We start from the raw sequence: 24,257 nt of genomic DNA, 5'->3' as shown, positions 1-24,257 counted from the left end.
GTACAACGACCGCATTACTGCAGTCGCTGCACCAATCCGCCTGTCAATCTCACGCTCCCATCTTCCCTCACTCGTGAACAAGACCCCGAGATACTTGAACTCCTCCACTTGAGGCAGGAACTCTCCTCCAACCTGAAGGGGACAGACCACCTTTTTCCGGTCGAGCACCGTGGCCTCGGATTTAGAGGTGCTGATTCTCATCCCAGCTGCTTCGCACTCGGCTGCGAACCTCCCCAGCATACGCTGAAGGTCCTGGCCTGAAGAAGCCAACAGGACAACATCATCCGCAAAAAGCAGAGATGAAATCCTGTGGTTCCCAAACCAGACACCCTCCAGCCCCTGGCTGCGCCTAGAAATCCTGTCCATAAAAATAATGAACAGGACCGGTGACAAAGGGCAGCCAACATGCACTGGGAACAGGTCCGACTTACTGCCGGCAATGCGGACCAAGCTCCTGCTCCGAATGCCTTCTCCAAGTCCACAAAACACATGTGGACCGGTTGGGCAAACTCCCATGAACCCTCAAGCACCCTGTGGAGGGTGTAGATCTGGTCCAGTGTTCCACGACCGGGACGAAAGCCGCATTGTTCCTCTTGGATCCGAGGTTCGACTATCGGCCAGATTCTCCTCTCCAGTACCCTGGCATAGACTTTCCCGGGGAGGCTGAGGAGTGTGATCCCTCTGTAATTGGAGCCCATCCTCCGGTCCCCCTTCTTAAAAAGAGGGACCACCACCCCGGTCTGCCAGTCCAAGGGCACTGTCCCCGACTGCCATGCGATGCTGCAGAGTCGTGTCAACCAAGACAGCCCCACAACATCCAGAGCCTTAAGGTACCCAGGACAAATCTCATCCACACCCGGTGCTCTGCCACCAAGGAGCTTCCCAATTACCTCAGTGACTTCAGCTTGGGCAATGCCGCCTCAAGGTCCTCAGCCTCTGCTTCCATAACGGAAGACACGTCAGCAGGATTGAGGAGATCCTCGAAGTATTCCTTCCACCTTCTGACAATATCCCCAGTCGAAGTCAGCAGCCCCCCACTTCCACTGTAAACAGTATTAGCAGGGCACTGCTTCCCCCTCCTGAGGCGCCGGATGGTTTACCAGAATTTTCTCGAGGCCGACCAATAGTCCTCCTCCATGGCCTCCCCAAACTCTTCCCAGACCCGAGTTTTTGCCTCCGCAACTGCCCGGGCTGCTGCACGCTTGGCCCTCCGATACTCGTCAGCTGCCTCGGGAGTCCCACAAGCCAACCATGCTCGATAGGACTCCTTCTTCAGCTTGACGGCATCCCTTACTTCCGGTGTCCACCACCGGGTTCGGGGATTGACGCCACGACAGGCACCAGAGACCTTACGGCCACAGCTCCGAGCAGCAGCTTCCACAATGGAGGTGGAAAACATGGTCCACTCGGACTCAATGTCCCCAGCCTCCCTCGGAATCTGGTCAAAGTTCTCCCGGAGGTGTGAGTTGAAAACCCCTCTGACGGAGGGTTCCGCCAGACGTTCCCAGCAGACCCTCACAACACGTTTGGGTCTTCCAAGTCTGTCCGGCTTCCTCCTCCACCAGCGGATCCAACTCACCACCAGGTGGTGATCGGTGGACAACTCAGCCCCTCTCTTCACCCGAGTGTCCAAAACATATGGCTAAAGGCCAGATGACACAACCACAAAGTCGATCATTGACCTCCGGCCCAGGGTGTCCTGGTGCCATGTGCACCGATGGACATCCTTATGCTTGAACATGGTGTTCGTTATGGACAAACTGTGACTAGCACAGAAGTCCAGCAACAGAACACCACTCGGATTCAGATCAGGGAGGCCGTTCCTCCCAATCACGCCCCTCCAGGTATCACTGTCGTCGCCCACGTGGGCATTGAAGTCCCCCAGTAGAACTATGGAGTCCCCGGTCGGAGCACATTCCAGTACCCTTCCCAGGGACTCCAAGAAGCCGGGTACTCTGCACTGCCGTTCGGCCCATAGGCCGAAACAACGGTGAGAGACCTATCCCCAACCCGAAGGCGTAGGGAAGCGACTCTCTCGTTCACCGGGGAGAACTCCAACACATGGCGGCTAAGCTGGGGGGCTATGAGCAAGCCCACACCAGCTCGCCGCCTCACACCATGGGCAACTCCAGAGTAGAAGAGAGTCCAGCCTCTCTCCAGGAGTTGGGTTCCAGAGCCCAGGCTGTGCGTGGAAGTGAGCCCGACTATCTCTAGCCGGTACCGCTCAATTTCCCGCACGAGCTCGGGCTCTTTCCCCCCCAGTGAGGTGACATTCCATGTCCCCATAGCCAGAGTTTTTGTCTGGGATTTGGGTCGCCAGGACCTCCGTCCACAGCTGTCGCCCAAACCACATTGCACCGGCCCCTTCTGAACCCTCTCGCGAGTGGTGGGCCTACGAGAGAGCGGGCCCACGTCGCTTATTCGGGCGGTCCCCACTGGGTCCCGTGGGCGGAGACCCGGCCACCAGACGCTCGCCTGCGAGCCCCAACCCCAGGTACTAAGGATAAACTCCCAGAAAAATCTTTAACAAGGAAAAAATTGGAGAAACCTCAGGGTGAGCAACAGAGGAGGGATCCCTCACCCAGAACAGACAGACGTGCAATGGAGGTTGAACAGGAAGGAAAACAGCTAACAACATGAGATATGGGATAGATGGGGAATTTTCAGTCAGGGAAGAGCTGATGGAGGCAGCTCCTGGTGGGCAGGCTGGGCCGTGAATAGCGAAAGTAGGAGCTGTAGGTTGGTTGATGAGCAGGGGGACGGCAGGCAGGGTAGAAGCACAGGAAAGGAGGTGATGCCAGTCGAGTTTGAAATCTGTGAAGACACAGAGAGAGTGCAAGACACCAAGGCCAGACTACACAGTATAACAGATAAAGACAGAACAGCAAATGTGTAGAAGGAGAGGAGAGGAGATGGCTACCTTGTATCCTGATGAGTTCCCCAGCAGTCTAAGCTTATGGCAGCATAGCTATAAAATGGTTCAGTTACCTGAGCCAGTCCTAACTAAAAGCTCTTTCAGAGAGGAATGTTTTTAGCCTGGACTTAAAAGTTGAGAGAGTGTCTGCCTCTCTGACCCATGGAGAGAGTTGGTTCCACAGTAGTGGAGCACGGTAGCTGGGTAGCTGAAAGCTCTACCTTCCAGTCTGGTTTTAGAGATACTGGGGACCATTAGCAGACCTGCATTCTGGGAGTGAAGTGTTCTACTGGGGCAATAAGGAACAATGAGGTCCTTGAGAGAGGACGGAACTTTGTTATTGAGAGCCTTATAAGTCAATAGAAGGATTCTGAAGTTCCTATATCCTACAGGAAGCCAATGGAGTGAGGTTAAAACAGGTGAGATATATGCTCTCTTCGCACCCTTGCTGCAGCATTCTGGACCAACTAGAGACTCTTCAGAGAGTTTTTAGAACATCCTGACAAAAGAGAATTACAATAGTCCAGCCTGTAAGTGATGAATGCATGGACCGACTTCTCAGCATCACTCTGAGAAAGGATGTTCCTTATTTTAACTATGCTACAAAGGTGAAAGAAGGCAGTCCTAGTGATATTTTTATATGGGAAATGAAGGACAGGTCCTGGTTGAAAATAACTAAAATAAGTCGCTGTAATAGAGTTAAAGCTGATGTCACCCAGGGTGGCGGTCCAGCTAGTAAAAGAGTCCCTGAGATGTTTAGGTCCAAGTACAATAACTTCTGTTTTTTTCTGAATTAAGTAATAAGAAGTCTGTGGACATCCAGGACTTAATGTCTTTCAGACAGTTTTCCAAATTGGCAAGGTGGCTTCTGTCATCTGGCTTTATAGATAAGTATAGCTGAGTATCATCAGCATAACAATGAAAATTGATGGAGTGCTTCAAAGATAATATTCCCCAATGGAAGCATGTAGAGAGTGAAAAGCACAAGATAAGAACTTGAACAAGAAATTGTTGTGCCAGGGTTGTAATACAAAGAAGCACACAAAAGTAGCAAGTAATTTTTCACACAAAATATAAAAATAACAGAATAATATATATGAAAAAAACAAAAAAACAAAAAACAGAGTACTATAGAAAATAACACAAGGTATAGATAGATAACAGACAAGGTGCAGAATGGCAACAGATAAGGTGCGGATACAATCTTAAAGTGTTAATTGTAGTGCAGGATAAATTGTTTGTCCTATGTGAAGAAAGGGGATGAGCTGAAGAGTTTGATAGCCACAGGGAGGAAGGACCTCCTGTGGCGTTCTGTGGAGCCCCTCGGTGGTCTCAGTCTACGACTGAAGGTACTGCAGTAGGATTCCAGTGTGGCACGCAGGGGGTGTGACTTGTTGTTTAGGATGTTGAGTAGTTTCCTCAGCATCCTCTGCTCAGACACCTCTGCCAGAGACTGCAATTCCACTCCCAGGACAGAGCCAGCTCTCCTGATGAGCTTATCGAGCCTGTTGGTATCAGCTGTCTTCACCCAGCTGCCCCAGCACACCAGCAGACCTGCATTCTGGGAGTGCCCAGAAGATGACACTGGAGACCACTGAGTGGTAAAACATCTGCAGGATTGTCCTGCAGACATTAAAAGACCTGAGTCTCCTCAGGCGGCGACTCTGCCCTTTCTTGTAGAGGGCGTTGGTGTTGACTGTCCAGTCCAGTTTATTGTCTTTGTGGACCCCGAGATACTTGTAGCAGTCCAAAATGTCCACCTCAGTACCCCTGATGTTGATAGGGTTGTGGGGGGTACTCATCTTCCTGAAGTCCACCCTTAGCTCTTTAGTTTTGTTGAGCTGCAGGTGGTTGTGTCCACACCACTCCACAAAGCTGTCCACCACATCTCGGTATTCAGCTTCCTGGTCACCGGTGATGCAGCCCACAATGGCAGAGTCATCCAAAAACTTCTGCAGATAGCAGAACTGTGAGCTGTACCTGAAATCCGAGGTGTACAGTGTGAACAGACAGGGCGAGAGGACCGTCTCCAGAGGAGCCCCTGTGCTGCTCAATATGGTGTCCAAGGTGGTGTTCTGCAGCCTCATGTACTGTGGCCGGCCAGTGAGGCAGTCCCCAATCCAGGTGACCAACGAGTCATACACCTGTATGTCCAGGAGCTTACTGCAGAGTAGAGCAGGTCTTATCGAGTCATACACCTGTATGTCCAGGAGCTTACTGCAGAGTAGAGCAGGTCTTATGGTGTTAAAAGCACTGGAAAAATCTAAGAACATGACCCTTACAGTGCTGCCAGCCCTGTCCAGGTGCGTGTAGGCTCTGTGCAGCAGGTAGATGATGGCGTTGTCAATTCAATTCAATTCAATTCAATTCAGTTTATTTATATAGCACCAATTCACAACAAAAGTTATCTCATGACACTTTCCAATTTGAGCAGGTCTAGACCAAACTCTTTGATTAAATTGTAAATAGAGAGAGCCCAACATTCCCCCTTGAGCAAGCACTTGGCGACAGTGGCGAGGAAAAACTGCCTTTTAGAAGGCAGAAACCTCAGAGCAGACCCCGGCTCAAGATGGGCGGCCATCTGCCTTGACCGGTTCGGTTGAGAGAGAGAGAGAAAGAGAGAGCAAGGGAGAGAGGCAGAGGGGGTGGGGTGTGAGAGAAGGAGCACACAAGCAGGGATGCATAGCAGCAGTAATAATAACAGAAGTATCGGAAATGTAGATAATGACAATGACAATGAAGTATACAGAAGGTATTGTGGTGATTTGGATAACAATAGTAGTAACAATAATGGTAGTAGCTGTACTGAGTCGTAACAGATTTAAATCAGATTATGACTAAACAGTAGTAATTGCAGTAGGTTTTGAGCAGGACGACAGCAGGACCGCAGCAGGAGGTCCAGTCATGATCGATAGGAATCTGCAGGACAAGAAAGCACAAGGACTCCAGGGAAGAAGTTGAGTTAGTAATATGCATTAATGGGACATGAATGTGTGCAGAAGGAGAGGGAGAGGAAGAAAACATCACACAGCTGGGCCGCACATCCTTTCAGGAGTTTGGGGCTCAAGCCATCTGGGCCTACAGACTTGCTTGGACGTAGGCGGCTGAGCTCCATCCTCACAGCATCCCTGCAGCGCCTCCTCCCGTTCTCTTGCCGCTCTCTCTCTGCAGCTCCTATCTGCCCGCATACAGTGAAAGCCGGGTAAACTCACAGTAGAGTCCGGTATATTGTTGCGGAGCTAAGTCTCAGTGAAGCACATCACCGAGGTCTCCCGAAACACAAGCTGACTCCTCATGAGTGCCGCTATCTCGTCCATTTTATTTGCCAGTGACCGAACATTCCCCATGATAATAGCTGGAAGGTACAGTCTATACCTCCTCCTTGGCAGTCGCGGTCTCTTCCCTGCTCTGCACCCCCGACGTTTACTTCTGAGCTCCGCAGGGATTTCATGTTTTTCGCCAAAGACACCGCTTTGTTGGAAGCCAATCAGTTGATCCCTCGAGTAAACAATGGGGCCCCAGGCGCATCTCTGCCAGGACAGGGGACCGGCATGATAAGAGTACTCCAAAGATGATTAAAACCAGAATAAAAGTGCAGAAAAATTAATTTCTGCAAGAAAACACGCTATGGTGTGCAAATAAATTCTTTGAAAAGAGAATTCTAACTTAAATAAATGAACAAAAACATAACACAAAGACAAGGACAATGGAAGATAACAGCCCTAATACTGAACCCTGAGGTACACCATAAGTAACTTTACTACACTTGAAGCAACAACTCCGTACTGTAGATCATGGTCCAGTAGCCCTGACAGCCAGCCAGCAGCAGTTAGCCTGTGCGGACTGGCCTACCTTAGCTGATGTCAGTCATCCCCCCGGCTGCTGGGGGACTGCCAGGGTCAGGGAGGTTGGGTGGCAATTCGAAAGAAGCGTAGCCCAAACCAAAGGCCCGTGGTTCGCCACCAACTACTTCATGTATCTATCCGCTTTTCCCCACTCAGCAACACACCCGCTGAGAACCTGACCCTGGTTATTGGCGATTCTGTTTTGCAATACGTGAAGCCGACACCAGCGACCATAGTCAAATGCATCCTGGGGTTTAACAATCCCATGGAAATGGTGTCAGTTCCAAGTCCTCCCATAGTCCAACTAGCACAAAATTTAAGCACTGTTAATCAGAATAACCTCATAAAAAAATCTAGCTAATTCTATCTAATTATTTGGAACCAAAAAATAGGACAACCAGATGGATGGATTATTAAATATACGATCCCTCCACTTTAAATCCCTCCTAGTCAGTGATCTAATCATCAGTCCGATAAAATTCGGTCTCACTGAGACTTGGTCACGGAATGAAAAGTATGTTAGTTTAAATCAATCAACTCCGTCTGGTTATATTAACTATCATGTTCCTCAAGGCACAGGCCGAGGAGGAGGAGTGGCAGCAATCTACCACTCCAGTCTTCAGATTAACCCCAAACCCAAATCTATCCATAGTTCATTGGAGAGTCTCACAGCCTGTCTCACCAAAACTGGAAGTCAGAAATGTCAGTTTTATTAGTTGTTGTGTATTGCCCACCTGCTGCTGCTTGCTCAGAGTTCCTTTCTCGGTTTTCAGACTTCTTATCTAGTTTAGTGTTCAGTACATCCATCCATCCATTTTCTATAACGCTTATCCGTCAGGGTCGCAGGGGAGCTGGAGCCTATCCCAGCTGACTACGGGCGAGAGGCGGGGTACACCCTGCACTGGTCGCCAGTCAATCGCAGGGCCGACACACAAAGACAGACAACCACACACTCTCACACTCACACCTAGGGGCAATTTAGAGTAGCCAATTAACCTAATGTGCATGTTTTTGGTATTGTGGGAGGAAGCCGGAGTACCCGGAGAAAACCCACGCATGCACAGGGAGAACATGCAAACTCCACATAGAAGGGCCCAGACCGGAATTCCAACCTGGAACCATCTTGCTATGAGGCGACAGTGCTAACCACTGCACCACCGTGCCGCCCGTGCTCAGTACAGATAAAGTCATTATAGTGTTAGGCCATGAAGATGAAACATGAAGATCTGGCCACATTCACAGAGACAATACTATCATACATCAAGTACTGCACGGATATGGTTACTGTGGAGAAAACCATTCAGGTCTTCCCGAATCAGAAGCCGTGGATGACCAGCCAGGTCCGCTCACTCCTCCGGGCCCGCGATGCAGCCTTCAGATCCGGCGACAGGGCACTCTACAGCACAGCCCGCGCAGACCTGAGAAGAGGCATCAAAGCCGCCAAAGCAGACCACAAAAGGAAAATAGAGGAGCAACTCAGCAACCCGAGACAGGTATGGCAGAGCATACAGGCGCTGACCAACTACAAGGGCTCTGCTGTAACACCAGGGGACTCAGATGTAGCACTGGCAGAGGAGCTTAACAGCTTCTTTGCCCGCTTTGAGTCACAAGCGCAGCACTCAGCCACCTCACCACAACCCCCGCTACAACCCATACCAACCCCTGACACCCCCCTCACTCCACTCTCTGTAAACGAGGATGAAGTGAAAAGGGTGCTTAGGGCCATCAACCCAAAGAAGGCCACAGGTCCGGATGGAGTACCAGGGAAGGTGCTCAAGGCATGCGCTGAACAACTGACACCAGTATTCACAGACATCTTCAACCTGTCACTGGAGCAAGCCTGCATCCCAGCCTGCCTGAAATCGGCCACCATTATCCCGGTCCCCAAAAAGTCACCTACCACCGACCTCAATGACTTTCGCCCAGTAGCACTCACCCCAGTCATCACAAAGTGCTTCGAAAAACTAGTGCTGAGACACATCAAAGACTGTCTCCCCCCCACCCTCGACCCACACCAATTTGCATACCGGGCCAACAGATCAACAGAAGACGCCATAGCCACTGCCCTCCACTCCGCACTGAGCCATCTGGAGAAAAGGGGGGCCTATGTCAGGATGCTGTTCATTGACTACAGCTCAGCGTTCAATACAATCATACCGGACATTCTCATACCCAAGCTGGCCAACCTGGGTCTCCCACTCCCCACCTGCTCATGGATAAAGGACTTTTTAATCAACCGGCCCCAGCACGTGAAGCTGGGGCCCCACACCTCAACCACCCGCACGCTTAGCACCGGCTCCCCCCAAGGCTGCGTGCTGAGCCCACTACTCTACTCGCTCTACACACATGACTGCAGACCCACCCACCCCGAGAACATCATTGTGAAATTTGCGGACGACACAACAGTGGTGGGGATGATCACAGAGGGAAACGAGGCAACCTACAGAGACGAGGTCCTTAGACTCAGTGAGTGGTGTGCCCTTAACAACCTGGCACTGAACACCTCAAAGACTAAAGAACTCATCCTAGACTTCCGCCGGAACACAGCTGCCCACGCCCCCCTGTACATCAATGGTGAAAGTGTAGAGCAAGTGGAGACATTCAAATTCCTTGGAGTCCACATCACTGCCGACCTCTCCTGGTCAGCCAACACCACAGCACTGGTCAAGAAGGCCCAGCAGCGGCTCCACTTCCTGAGAGTGCTTAGGAGGGGGCAACTTGACACCAGCCTGCTGGTGACCTTCTACCGATCTACCATAGAGAGCCTGCTGACCTATGCTGTGTCAGTGTGGCACTCCAGCTGTACAGAGGCTGACAGAAAGAGACTGCAGAGAGTGACCAACATCGCACAGAAGATCATTGGCCGCCCTCTTCCTCCCCTAACCTCCATATACGACTCCCGCTGCCTCAACAGAGCCAGGAGCATCGTAAAGGACTGTACACACCCTGGCTTCCACCACTTCAACCTGTTGCCCTCTGGCAGGCGCTACAGGGCCATCAAAACAAAAACAAATAGACTGAGGAACAGCTTCTTTCCTAAAGCTGTCACTAGACTCAACACAAGTCTAGCACAAAAGAACTGACAGGCTTTGCACATTACTGGCAACGCCACCTACACCATAATGCTGCTAAATCCAGGAACTCCTGGAACTCTTGTCACCTGCACTATCGCTGCTCTGCTGTATGTTGAGGTTGTTGTATACTGACATATACTGCCATACATATTTATTTTTATACTTTTGTACTTTATTGTTTACATTTCTGTACTTTATTGCTGTGTGCACTTTATGGGAAAGCGGAAATCTCGTTGTACCTGTACAATGACAATAAAAGCTTTCTATTCTATTCTATTCTATTCTAGGCCGATATCCAACATCCCATTTTTGTCTAAAATACTGGAAAGAGTGGTTGCAAGTCAGTTAACTGATCACCTACACAGGAACAGTCTGTTTGAAGTGTTTCAGTCTGGTTTCAGAGCCCATCATAGCACAGAAACAGCACTGGTTAAAGTTACAAATGACCTCCTCATGGCATCAGACTGTCGGCTTGTCTCATTCTACTGGATCTCAGTGCTGCTTTTGACACTGTAGATCACAGTATTTTATTACACAAATTAGAACATGAGATGAGGATCACAGGGACAGCACTAGGCTGGTTTAAATCATATTAATCAGATAGATTTCTCTTCGTTCATATTAATGATGTTTCCTCTTCGCATATAAGGGTTAACCTCTGTGTTCCACAGGGTTCAGCACTCGGGCCCATCCTGTTCACCTTATACATATATATACACTTATACCTTATACCTCTAGGAACTGTTATTCAGAAACATGGCATAAACTTTCATTGTTATGCTGATGACACTTAAAGGCTGAAGAAACAGAGCCGTTAGCCAGGGTCCAGGCATGTCTTAAGGACATAAAGGACTGGATGACCTCCAATTTTTTATTGTTAAACTCAGACAAAACTGAGGTCATTGTTTTTGGCTTTTCTTCACTGGTTTCCAGTAAAATTCAGAATAGAATTCTCCAACCTACATATAAGGCCCTAAATGGACTAGCCTCATCGTACCTGCAGGATCTAATAGTCCCATATATTCCCAATAGAACACTCAGATCACACAGTGCAGGTTTACTAGCAGTTCCCAGAATTCATAAAAGTAGAATTGGAGGACGAGCCTTTAGCTATCAGGCACCTTTACTGTGTGTCACGCCAACTGACAAAAAAGCACAACCAAAACATCAAAAACAAGAGAGCAAAAGCTTAAAGAAACAAACCAAACCAAGAAAACTAAAATCCCTCAGTTCACCGTCAAACGCAACTGGTAGGAGATGTGACTTTCTTAAATTACTCACCTGTTGTTGTGGAATGGATGGACTTGTGCTCAACATGTGCTCCACATGTGCACATGCAAAATGTTTGGCCTCATTGGGCATCTGACTTAGTTTGTTTAATGGTAGTGACTTTCAGTTGATTATTTCCACTTAATTTGTTGTTTGCCTACAGTAGTTTGTAGTCTGCACTTTAAGTTTGACAAAGCAGTTTTTAATGGCTCAAGCCTATTCAATTGTTTGGAGCAGCAAAGCTGATGCTTTACTTGAATTTTGCTTTTGTTTAACACTCCACTGGAGTTACTCATTTGCTTGAGTTAAATATTGAAAAAAAATGTATTTGTTTATATGTGATTAAGGTTAAATCTTAAAGGTTTGTTAGCACATGCTGACTTAATGCTAAGGCATTGCTAGTTTGGTGCATTCAAAGAGTTGTAATTAGTAATAGTACTTACTGCATGGATTTTTATTTTACATGTTAATGATTTTGTGTTTGTTAAACTTCAAATAACGCAATGTCTTGTTATTCTTGTGTTCAAGGTTTTCAACCTGCTATTGAATGACTGAATGACCCCTTCATCAACAAAACAAAGTTCAATAAAACATAAAAAGGGGAAATCCTTGTCAAGAGTTGTTCCTTGCGTGACCAAGCTCTTTCAAGTGGAGCATTAACTGAGGGATCAAATAAAAAGAAAAAAAGAAAAAAAAAAAAAAAAAAACACCAAAACTTGACACTGTGGAACAAGTTTCCAATCTGGGTTCGACAAGCAGACACCACCTCCACTTTTAAGACTAGACTTAATACCTTTCTGTTTAGTAAAGTGTATAGTTAGCCTCGAACAAAGTGTGTAGGGCTGGTAGGTATTACAGTCACTTCTTGACATACAGCCACAAGTAGAATAGGTCTGACTAATTGTTAGTCTTTAATCTAATAGGTCTATGCTGCCGGGGGACACAAACCAACCCCAACACCACCACCATCTCTACTCCCCCACCTCCTCTCCTCTCATCAGATCAATATACGATTCATTATTTTATGTCACTAACTGTGTCCAGTTCTCCTTGTAGTTTTGTGTCTCTCCCTCCCTTTCTTTCTCTCTCTGTATCTTTCTGCAGGTATCTCTCCATCCAGATGTTGAACTGCATCCTCTGACAAACCCAGTGTCTACTGTCAACATCTGCCCATGTTGTTCTTCTGTGTAGTGCTATTATAACTAACTCGAGCAACATATCAGCTAAAGAACAAATACTTACAACACATAGTCTTCAGAATTCCAATTATAACAACAAGTCCTGTTTGTCCTTTGTAATGTGTGGTGTTTGTTGCATGTACATTTCTCTCTCTCTCTCTCTCTCTCTCTCTCTCTCTCTCTCTTTCATCCTCTCTGTCCTGTCTATCTCTTTTTCTCCCCCTTCACCCAGCCGACTATCAGCAGGATAGTTCTCCCTTGTGAGCCGGGTCCTGCTCAAGGTTTCTTCCCATTAAAAGGGAGTTTTTCCTTGCCACTGTCTTCTTGCTTGGGGGTTCAGGCTCTGGGTCTCTGTGAAGCATCTAGAGACAATTTTGATTGTATAAGGTGATATATAAATAAATAAATTGAAATTGAATTGATTTTTCTTGTTCCCTTGTTCAGCCTCAATGCCATAGGTTAGCACTAGGTTTAGGATATGATTAAAGGAGTGAGTGGGTTTATTTACCCTCTGGGAGAAGCCAATTGAGTCTACCAGTGATTTGAATGAAGAAACTAGACAGTCATTCAGTCAGACAAGTCTCCCACTATGATAACTTTGTCTAAGTTTATTGCCAAGTATGATAGAAAATCGGGGAATTCATTTAAGAACTCAAAGTAAGGCTCTGGGGTATGGTATACCACAGCAAATAAGAGTGGTTTATCTGCTCTCCAGTCTGGGTGTGATAAGCTAAGAGTAAGAATTTCACATGAGCTGTATTTAGTAGTAGGTTTAGGGTTAACGTGCAGATGTGACTAATAAACTGCTGCCACTCCTCCTCCCCTACCAATACTTCTGGGAACTCAGTGGTTAATGTAGCACGGAGGGGTTGATTCATTTAAACTGATAAATTCATCCTGCTGCAAACAGGTTTCTGTGAGTGACATTACATCAATATGGTGATCGAGTATCAGATCATTTATTAGCAGAGATTTGGACATGAAGAAATGCATATTTAATAAACCACATTTAATAGTTAACTGGGATTGGTCAACTAAAGTAGTTGTTCTGATTTTAACTAGGTTTTTATGAAGAACTCCTCCAGGTCTATACAGCCTCATGGAGACACAGTTTCTATGTTTTTTTTGTTTTGTTTTTTGGTTTGTTTTTTTTTATAGACCAAGATGGCGGCACATGTACACCGCGAGGCTCAGCGTCTCTCCAGATTTTGCAATTTTGCAGTAATCTACCTGCTCATCTCGGGCCTGTTCGTACAGAACAGCTTCTGCTTAACATCCTACACCCGACAGGAGCTTTTGGACATCGGACTTCTACATTCCAACAATTTTATAATAAATCTTCGGCTTATCCCTGAGATCGCCAGAACACTGGAGGCTATGCATTCTACCCGGCTGGGCAGAAGTGCGCGGAAGTGGGGGCTAAGAGCTAAGCTAAAGCTAACAGCACACCGGCTCTCTCTACCCAGCATTTTTCTCACCAACGTGCGGTCCCTGGTGAACAAAATGGATGAGCTACAACTCCGTATTACAAACAACAGGAGACTTATGGACTGTAATGTCATGATCTTCACCGAAACATGGCTAAACAGCGGTGTACCTGACAACGCTATTGAGCTACCCGGACGCCACGCACTCCGAGCAGACAAAGCGGCAAATGACTCCAGTCAAACAAGAGGTGGAGGACTGTGCATTTATATTAACAAATATTGGTGTACAGACTCTGTCATTATTGAGAGGCACTGCTCAGCTAACCTCAAATTTCTCGTGGTTAAGTGTAGACCATTCCATCTGCCAAGGGAGTTCACGTCCACTGTTATAACTGCTGCTTATATCCCCCCGGACGCTAATGCTAAGCTGGCTATGAACCAACTTTATGCAGCCATTAGCAAAGAACATACTGTTCACCCAGAAGCTGCCTTTATAGTTGCCGGTGATTTTAATCACTCAAACTTGAAGACAGTGCTTCCAAAATTCCACCAGCATGTTTCCTGCAACACAAGAGGAAACATAACTTTGGACCATGTCCATACAAAAATTCCTGGGGCTTACACCACGACCCCACCTTGGACAGTCAGACCATCTCTCTTTGTTTCTTATCCCTCTTATCTCACCACTTATCCAATGTGTGAAGCCATCAACCAAAATCATCAAAGTGTGCTGTTTGTCTGTCCCCCAGAAGGGACAGACCATGTACTCCAGAGCAGGTTTCAAAACACAGACTGGAGTGTGTTTGCTGCTCAGGCTATCTGTGGCTCTCACACAGACATTGATACATACACCTCCTCTGTGCTGGACTATATCAACACCACCATTGACAGTGTCACAACAGAGAAGCAGATCACCACGTACCCAAATCAGAAGCCATGGATGAACAAGGAGGTGCGGCTCCTGCTGAAAAACCGCAACACCGCCTTCAGATCAGGTGATGCACAGGCCTACAGCATATTCAGGGCTAATCTGAGGAGGGGCATTAAAAAGACCAAGCACTGCTACAAGCTAAAGGTAGAGGAGCACTTCTCCAACTCTGATCCAAGACGCATGTGGCAGGGCATCCAGGTCATCAGTCACTACAAACCAGGTAACTCGTCCATGACAGCCACAGATGTTTCCCTTCTGAATGAGTTTTGACAGGGACAACACTGAAACGGGAACCAACACCAGACTCTCAGCAGACCACCAGCCCCTCAGTTGCACTCACACCCATTGTCATGAAGTGCTTCGAGCGGCTAGTTCTGCCGCACCTGAAGAGCTACCTCCCACCCACATCAGTTTGCCTACCGCAGCAATAGGAGTACAGAGGATGCAATTTCCACAGCACTGCACTCTGTGCTCACACACCTGGACAATAACAACACATGTGCACAGATGCTGTTTGTTGACTTCAGCTCAGCATTCAACATCGTCAGACCCTCCAAGTTAATCACCAAACTTGGAGACCTGGGTATCAACACCTCCCTCTGCTACTGGATCAGAAACTTCTGACCATCAGACCGCAGCATGTTAGGTCAGGCAACATCTGTTCCTCCACCATCACACTCGACACAGGCGTACCACAGGGCTGTGTGCTGAGCCCATTCCTCTACTCCCTCTTCACCCATGACTGTAGGCCTGCACATGGATCCAATTCCATCATCAAATTTGCTGATGACACCACAGTTATTGGTGATTGGTTGAACGTGTCTCCAGCTTCAAGTTCCTGGGGACCTGCATCTCACAGGACCTGACCTGGACCACCAACACTTCCAGCCTTTGAAGAAGGCTCACCAGTGCCTCTTTTTCCTGAGGACACTGAAGAAACACCATCTGTCTTCAGCCATCCTGGTAAACTTTTACCGCTGTGTGAAAGTATCCTGACCAGCTGTGTCACAGTATGGTATGGGAACTGCTCGGCTGCAGACCGCAAGGCGCTACAGCGAGTGGTGAAAACCGCCCAGCGCATCACAGGGACTCCACTTCCAGCCCTTGAAGACATCCAGAGGAAACGCTGTCTGCGTCAAGCTCGCAGCATCCTCAAGGACTCCTCCCACCCTGCTCGTGGTCTGTTTGAACTCTTGCCATCTGGCAGGCGCTTCAGGAGCCTCAAGACCAGGACCAGCAGACTAAGCAACAGCTTCTTCCCCAGGGCTGTCTCCTTACTGAACCCAGTCCCCCACTAACACCCTCACCCTACACCACACTCCACTACACCACCCTATCCTAACTGAGTACTGCGTACCGAGTGTTGCACTAGTTCCTCTGCCTCACTGTTAATATAGTTAGCCTACTGCCTATTGCTGTATACACTATATTGTCCATTGCACTAGTGATTTACAGCTTAATTTAACATCTGTAAGTATCATTTGTAAATTGTGTTATAGTTTCTGCTTACACTGGATGCACCTTAAGGCACATATCCATCTGTATAGTATGTTCATAGTACTTAGAAACCTTGTATATCATGACAACTACCTGTATATCATGTTTATAGTATATCTGTAGCATAGACACCTGTACATACCCTGTACATACTGTAAATTACTGTATACCTGGCACTTACTGCTTATTGCACTTCTGGTTAGATGCCAAACTGCGTTTCGTTGCATTGTACTTGTGTACATGTGTAATGACAATAAAGTTGAATCTAATCTAATCTAATCTAAAAAAGTGGGTTGGGCGGGTGACAGTAGAAAGGAGTTTGCAGAGGGGCATGTAAGACAGTAGCTCTGCCTCCTGGTCTGAACTCTGTGTGGTTGTCATGGTTTTGGGTGGCGTACAGAATTTACTGTGTTCATAGACAAGAGAGCTGCCCCATCCAAAGTAGGATGGATGCCATCTCTCCTAACCAGACCAGGGTTTTCCCCAGAAAGTTTCCCAGTTGTCTATACAGGCCACGTTGTTTGCTGAACACCACCTAGACATCCAGCAATGAAGCGACCATATGCTTCATGTCGTCACATGTCGTCACTAGCCAGATTGGGCAGGGGACAAGAGAAAACTACAGTGTCCGACATTATCTTAATAATTACACACCGACTCAACATTAACTTTAGTAATCTCCGACTACCGTAGTCGGGTATCGTTAGCACCAACATGAATTACAATCTTACTGAATTTAGGTTTACACTTTGCCAGCAGCTTCAAGTAAGCTTCAATGTCGCCCGCTCTGGCCCCGGGGAGGCACCTAATTATGTTCGCTGGAGTTCGAAGAACAGAGTCACCAATGACCAGAGTTTGATTCCCAGCAGGTGTGTCTCTGAGTGGGGAATACCGGTTGGAGACGTGAAGGGGCTGGTGGTGAACCACGGGCCGTTGTTTTGAGCTATGCACCCTTCACATTATCACCCAACTAGCCTGGCTTCCTGGCTGCTCGGGAGCTGCAGGGAGAACAGCTAACAGTGGCTAAGCTAGGTTGCTCCACACCGGCTACAGAGGTCTGGCAAGCTACAGAGGCTAATGGTTTATTATTGTTGGGATCTCTGGCCATGCGCTCTGGAGAACAATAGAGCGGCCTACATGTAACCCATAAAGCCTGAGTTAGAGTGACTAACAGTTAGAGACCCCACTCATGACATGCACCTAGTCATAAATTCCTGAGTTCAAACTCAGAACCGGCACGGACATTGGCTGTGTGCCAGCCATCTCCACGGGGGTCCGAGGTGACGTCACTCAGGTAATAAAAGGTCACTGCGACCATCAGCCCCTGCTATTTCCCGTGCGTGCTGTGACAGTGAGAGCTGCTCCAGGCTCTCCAAGTGTCCAAACCGCCCAAAGGGAGCAACAATCAGACGTTTGATTATCATCATCTTAGATCCCGGGTCACAGTTTCTGCAACTCGCAGGCCGAACCGTAACCAAGGGGTACGTGGCGCTCAAAGGCTTCCGCCCATTGTTCTCTTCTGTGACCACATAAGCAACATCACGTTGGTTATCACTTGGCTCTGAATAATACGGCCGGCGTATTCTTCTATAGTCATTTTGGGTTTTGCTGAGTCATCACTTTCGTGTTGACTAGCTGTTTGTTTGCTGAGTCATCCTTTATGTGGTTGTTCATCTCGTGTGCTGACTCCCCCTCCTGTAGTCCTCCACCATTTTGGTTGTAGTTTCCCCACTCATGTGGCCATCCGCCATCTTAATTGTAGTCAGCCACTAGCTTGTTGTTGTTAGCTGCTATCTCGTTAGCCGCTACCTTGCTAACTGCCATCTTGTTTGTTTTTAGCCACTAGCTTGTTAGCCGCTACCTGGCTAGCTTGTTAGCCCCCACCTTGTTTGTTGTCATCTCTCTCTCTCACACACACCCACACACACACACACACACACACACACACACACACTCCTGTATATATGCACACCTATGTATAAATATACTATAATAGTGTTTCTTACAAAGTGATACTTATCTCTGGATGGTTGTTGCTGGTTAATAAATCCTGTTATAGTTTAACCTGTCGTTGTCTGTGGTTATTGTGTATGTACTTGTGATAACAGCTGAATTCATTACAGCCAGTGCTCGGAATCATCCTTCACAATTTTAAGAGACTGTTATTTCCCATTTATTAATTTGGCTATTGGTCCCTGGTGACAGGGTGGTGCCCCGATATTTATGTGTATTAAGCATACAGTGATTTTACTTTAATGATTATTTCCCATAATCATTGACTCTTTGCCAATAACCAAATTGCTCCTACTAAGTCGCACAACATTATCTATGATGCAAAGCCGGGATTCCAAAACACTAAGCCTCGCTTCCAGGGCTGCAAAAAGGCTACACTTATTACAAGTAACATTATCAGTAATCAAGAGAAAAGTCTAAAATCATAGGCAGAGACCAAATGGGAAAGTAAGATAAGAAGTATTGAGGCGGTAAGATATCAGGTGGGGCAAGTCAAAGAGACTCTTCTTGAGGGAAACAACTGCAGAACCCGTGGTGAGAGTTGAGGCTCAGTCTTTGGCTGAGGAGATTGGATCTTATTGCTTTTGCATTTATACAGCTATTTGGCATGAAGTTCTCAGCAAGATCCAGCATGTGAGTAAACTCACGCAGTCACCCTCCATGCAGCTAGATGTTTCAGTTGACTTACTGAAGAAAGCCAGAGATGCTCTCATGTCCCACAGAAACACTGGCTTTTCTGACGCACAGACAGGCAATTTGTAATGAGATGAATACAGAGGCTGAGCTAAAACCGAAGCAGCTGAGAACTACAAAAAGGCACTTTGGGTATGAGTCTCAAGATGAGCCCATTGAGGACGCACTGTGAAAAATGGAAACTACATTTTTCAGAGTGCTTGTAGATACAGTCATCTCCTCTATTGATGAGAGATTTCAGAACCTTTGAGAGCTAAAAGACAAATTTGGAGTGCTCCTCAACTTCCCTAACATAAAAAAGAAGAGGCTCTAAAACACTGTCAAACCTTGAGCACAGCTCTAACTCGTGACAGCCAGGCAGACATTGATGGCACTGAACTTGCGATGGAAATGTACAATTTTCGACCTCTGCCAACAAAGAATATGACCAACATGGATCTGTTGACTTTCCTGCATGAGAGGAAACTGACAGAAATTTATCCCAACATGTGGGCTGCTCTAAGAATCTTTGCAACTCTCCCTGTCACAGTGGCTGCTGCTGAAAGAAGCTTTTCTAAGCTTAAACTCATTAAAACTTACCTGAGGTCTACCATGACGCAAACTCATCTCTGTGGACTTTCAATAATAAGCACAAATCATGTGGTCTCCAGTGAGTTATGAGTTCATAGATGTCTTTGCCGGGAGAAAATCTAGGAAAGTACAGCTGTAGCAGGAGAGGTGAGGTTGAGTAGGTAGTGGCATAGTTTATCACTCTAGTGGATGCAGTAATAAAAAGCACTACTAGAGGTCTGTAAAATGTCTTTTTTGCACATAGTTTTGCATATGGTTGTATATAGGTATTTTATATAGCTTTTGTATATACTTATTTATATTGTATTTGAGATTTTTTTGTATTCTTTTGTAATTTGTTAAGCAATTTTGTAAGCATATTAGGTGACATGTTGGGTGACTTATAAATTAAAGACAGTGGTAAGAACAATGCAATTCGATTTCTTTTATAAGCATATGTAAATTGCCGATGGAGGGGGTGCCATATTAAACGGGCACATCTGCCTGTCCTCGGTAAGGGATCCCTCCTCTGTTGCTCACCCTGAGGTTTCTCCCATTTTTTTCCCTGTTAAAGTTTTTTTTCTAGGAGTTTTCCTCAGTCCATGTGAGGTTCTAAGGGCAAAGGATGTTGTTATGATGTTATGTAAAGCCCTTTGAGACCAAGTGCTTGTACAAATGGGCTATACAAGCAAAGTTGTCTTGTTTTGTCTTGTCTTTGCTGGCCACGCCCCCAAACTCTGGAACTCCTTGCTAGAGGATCTCAAGTGGGCAAACACAGTGTCCTACTTTAAATCTCTTCTTAATACTTCATCCTGTTTTATTTTATTGAATTTTACTGCATTTTACCTAATTAATTATTGATTGTACTTTCTGGCTTGCCAAATTTTTATTTTGAAGCACTTTGAGTTTTGAAAAGATCAAAAAATAAATAAATAAATAAATTAAAGTTATTATTATTAGAAGTAGTAGTATAACTACACCCACCAGTTTAGACCTCCCAATGCTTAAAAGTAATGAGTAAAACATTGCTCAGTGCAGCTTTCTTCATAACCCAAGACTCTTAAGTGGGTATGGACATGTTGTGTAAATGTTCATTTGGACATAAATGTGTGTTTGTTTTAGCAACTAACCTGCACCACAGCATATTCAACCAGTGATGAAAATCCAAAAAGTAGACAGGCAATGAGCCAGATGTCAATGGCCTTTACATAGGAAACCTTTGGTAGCTCTGATGCCAAGGACATACTCTCACTGGACAGAGAGAGTACTGATAAAATACCTAGAAACACACATATGTTTATGCGTTAATCAATTAGTTATGATGTGAATTAATGAGTTAATGGACTATGAGAACGCTAGGATACCTGATAAAAGCAGAACTGAGAAAATTAATAATACTTCAAATATTCACAATGATTTCTTCATTGAAATACATTCTGTTGGAGTCTTACAGTTTCGGCAACATTATAATCTGCTGTGAAAACCAGTATTAATTATTATTAATTCATTGTAATAATTATGTCCATAACAACAGTGCATAACATTACATTCATTTGGGAGATGCTTTTGTCCAAAACTGCTTGCAGCATTTGTTTTCAACCTCCATAACAAGCGCTAGATGCAATCACAACTTCTAAGTGCATTCCTCAAAAAAGACAAGTAGGAGCAGGTTCAGTGTTTCAGTGCAAGTTCTTAGAGGTCATTCTGTGTTCATAACAAATGGCACATAATGATGGTAAGTGCTCACAATGATTGGCTGGGTGAAGGAGTTAATACACAAGAAAGAAAATCCTGCTTGAGAATGCAAATGAATAAATGAATCCAGCAACATAGAAAATATACAGCATGTGAACAAATAGAAAATAAGCCGCTACTACTCATCCTGTCATTCAATGTTTTTATGTGGCTGTACTTTTATAAAATACGCAACAGAATGCCCTCAGCATTAATTAGGGAATCACTGTATTAATGTCATGGTCCGTAGGTTTTCTTGTCTGTTTCCTGATTTAATTTTAGCCCTGTTATGTTTGTTCTTCTCCAAAACTAGACGAGAACAGACTGTGTATCACCCAAGGTGATGGATGATATACCTAATCAGTCCAGGGGACTCTGCCCTGCATATTTTAGTAGTTTCCCTTTTCTAATACACCTGATTCATATGAGCTCAACTCATCATAAAGTTCTGGAGAAACCTGATAACAACCCATTGATATGAATCTGTAAAACATGCAGGACAAGGGAGTCTTCAGGACCAGGACTCTCTTGACAGACCGTCATGTATTTGTATAACCTCGTGTAAAGGCAACTCATAATTCCTGTCAGCTCAAAGCACTTCTCTGTACACAGCTCAACATAACTGTGGTGCACTATAGTGGCAAAGGTTGTGAGTTTAAGACCTAGGTGATGCAGAGTGATCATCTTGCATCTACTGTGGCATTGCATTGTGTGAATTACAGACCTGACTTCAAGTTTTAATGATAATTTTGACTAAGTCAGTTCTGCTGATGGACCCCTCTGTGTTTTTCATTTGTCTTATTCTTTCTTCCTTTTTATTTTCCTCATCTTCCTCCTCCTTCTTCCTCCTCAAAATGCCCTGTGTCGATGTAGTGTTATAGCTATGTCAGCAGTTTGGCCAACACCTGTACTTAATCCTACAAGTGAAGTGGTGTGTCAGATACTGATTTTTGGCAAAAAGAGTTGTAAAATTCTGTGCTGTGTCGTGCACCTACTTGTTAAGTGTTGAAGAATGTACTTAAGTCCTCAAAATATTTGGACAATATATACTTGTTCTTGAATGCGAATTGATGCACATAATAATATGTATTTGCGTTACTCACCCAATGGCACCCTTGCAGCTGAGGCATCGGGGTTGATCCAGAATGATAACCAGGACAATACAACTATCAGTAGAGTAGGAGCATAAACTCCCATCATGTAGAAACCAACCTGCCGACGCAATGTAAAAATCACTTCGACACAGGTGTAGTATCCTAGCAAGACAGAGTAAATATGAATCACTCAAAAATATTGCAATATTTAGAGAATATAATTGCTGAAAGTACACAAAGTAAGATAAATTTCATAAAATAACATACCTAAAATGAATCAAAACCATATACCATAAGTATTATATGCATACACTATATTACCAAAAGTATTCACTCACCCATCCAAATAATGGAATCAGGTGTTTTAATCACTTCCCTGGCCACACGTGTACAAAATCAAGCACCTAGGCATGCTTCTACAAACATTTGTGAAATAATGGGCTGCTCTCAGGAGCTCAGTGAATTCCAGTGTGGTACTGTGATAGGATGCCATCTGTGCAACAAATCCAGTCATGAAATTTTCTAGCTACTAAATATTCCACAGTCAAATGTCAGTAGTATTATAACAAAGCGACTGGGAACGACAGCAACTCAGACAGCACAGTGATCGCCAACTTTCTGCAGAGTCAATCGCTACAGACCTCCTTCATGTAGTATAATGGTGGTTGCCATTAGAATGGTACTTGTCTGATTGCATTGTGCCAAGTGTGAAGTTTGGCAGAGGGGGGATTATGGTGTGGGGCTGTTTTTCAGCAGCTGGGCTTGGCCCCTTAGTTCCAGTGAACAAAACTCTGAAGGCTTCAGCATACCAAGAGATTTTGGACAATTCCATGCTCCCAACTTTATGGGAGCAGTTTGGGGGCGGCCCCTTCCTGTTCCAACACAACTGTGCACCAGTACACAAAGCAAGGTCCATAAAGACATGAGCGAGTCTGGTGTGGAAGAACTTGACTGGCCTGCACAGAATCCTGACCTCAACCCGACAGAACACTTTTGGGATGAATTAGAGCGAAGACTGCAAGCCAGGCCAGGTCCAGCATCAGTGTCTGACCTCACAAATGCGCTTCTGGAAAAATGGTCAAAAATTCCCCAAAACACACTCCTAAACCTTGTGGAAAGCCTTCCCAGAAGAGTTGAAGCTGTTATAGCTGCAAAGGGTGGGCCGATGTTATATTAAAACCTATGGATTAAGAATGGGATGTCACTTGAGTTCATATGTATGTAAAGGCAGGTGAGCAAATACTTTTGGCAATATAGTATATTTCTACTTTCCTTTAGAAGTTAAGAAGCTAAAGAATTTGAATGGATTGTAAATAAATATATTTCCATAGCCATTCCAGTATAAATTTAATCAAAGAGGAAAATGCCATAAGATAACTTTTGTTGTGAATTGGTGCTATATAAATAAAATGAATTGAATTGAATGGAGATGCATTTAAGAAAAAATAAGATTTGCATCCTCACCTAATATATTCTTTAAATTTCAAAGACAAAGAAAAAATATTCTTCTTCAGATATTCTTCCATATTCTTACCTGTACTGTGAATAAATAAATAAATAAATAAAACAAAACAATAAAACTAGAAAGTGCTGACAAAATATTAACCATGACCCTGTTCATTACGTTTAACTTGGCTCAGACAATTTCAGAAACATAATTTACTGTACTGTTTAGCTGTAATACAAGATTGTTTGTTAGCAGCCAGCTGCCATTCAGGCAAGCCAAAGCGAGCACAGCCTAACTCACAGTACACCACTCATCAACTAGAGCATTTTTGGTATGGTACATTTTCTTCCTTCTACTGCACAGACATTCCAGTTTCTTGAGAAGACAATCTTACCAGTACTGAAATACACACTTATTTTGCAATGAACTTTTAATTAAATCCAGTAAAATGTATGTGACATTACACTCATAGACATCCTCCCCATGATATGACTGCCAGAGACATCTCCTTTTTGTGCTCTCTTCTATTGTACATTTTACATTACTATTACTGACTATTATTATTTAGGGCAGCACGGTGGTGCAGTGGTTA

General features: G+C 45.3%; 1 protein-coding gene across 1 annotated transcript in view; it reads right to left on the bottom strand.

Annotated features, from left to right (window-relative positions):
- Positions 1-22,623, bottom strand: part of LOC124064755 (glycine receptor subunit beta-like) — a 41,093-nt gene extending 18,470 nt beyond the window's left edge. Inside the window, exons 1-2 of the mRNA XM_046399468.1 lie at positions 22,228-22,623; positions 20,521-20,669 (exon numbers count right to left, since the gene is read on the bottom strand). Coding sequence (XP_046255424.1) covers positions 20,521-20,669; positions 22,228-22,324 — 246 coding nt within the window. The 5' untranslated portion in view covers positions 22,325-22,623. The remainder of the gene's footprint in view (positions 1-20,520; positions 20,670-22,227) is intronic.
- Between the last annotated feature and the right edge of the window lie 1,634 nt (positions 22,624-24,257).

Source organism: Scatophagus argus, chromosome 2 (genome assembly GCF_020382885.2).
Source record: "Scatophagus argus isolate fScaArg1 chromosome 2, fScaArg1.pri, whole genome shotgun sequence".
Taxonomy (NCBI): domain Eukaryota; kingdom Metazoa; phylum Chordata; class Actinopteri; family Scatophagidae; genus Scatophagus; species Scatophagus argus.
This window is presented reverse-complemented; position numbering and strand designations above follow the sequence as displayed.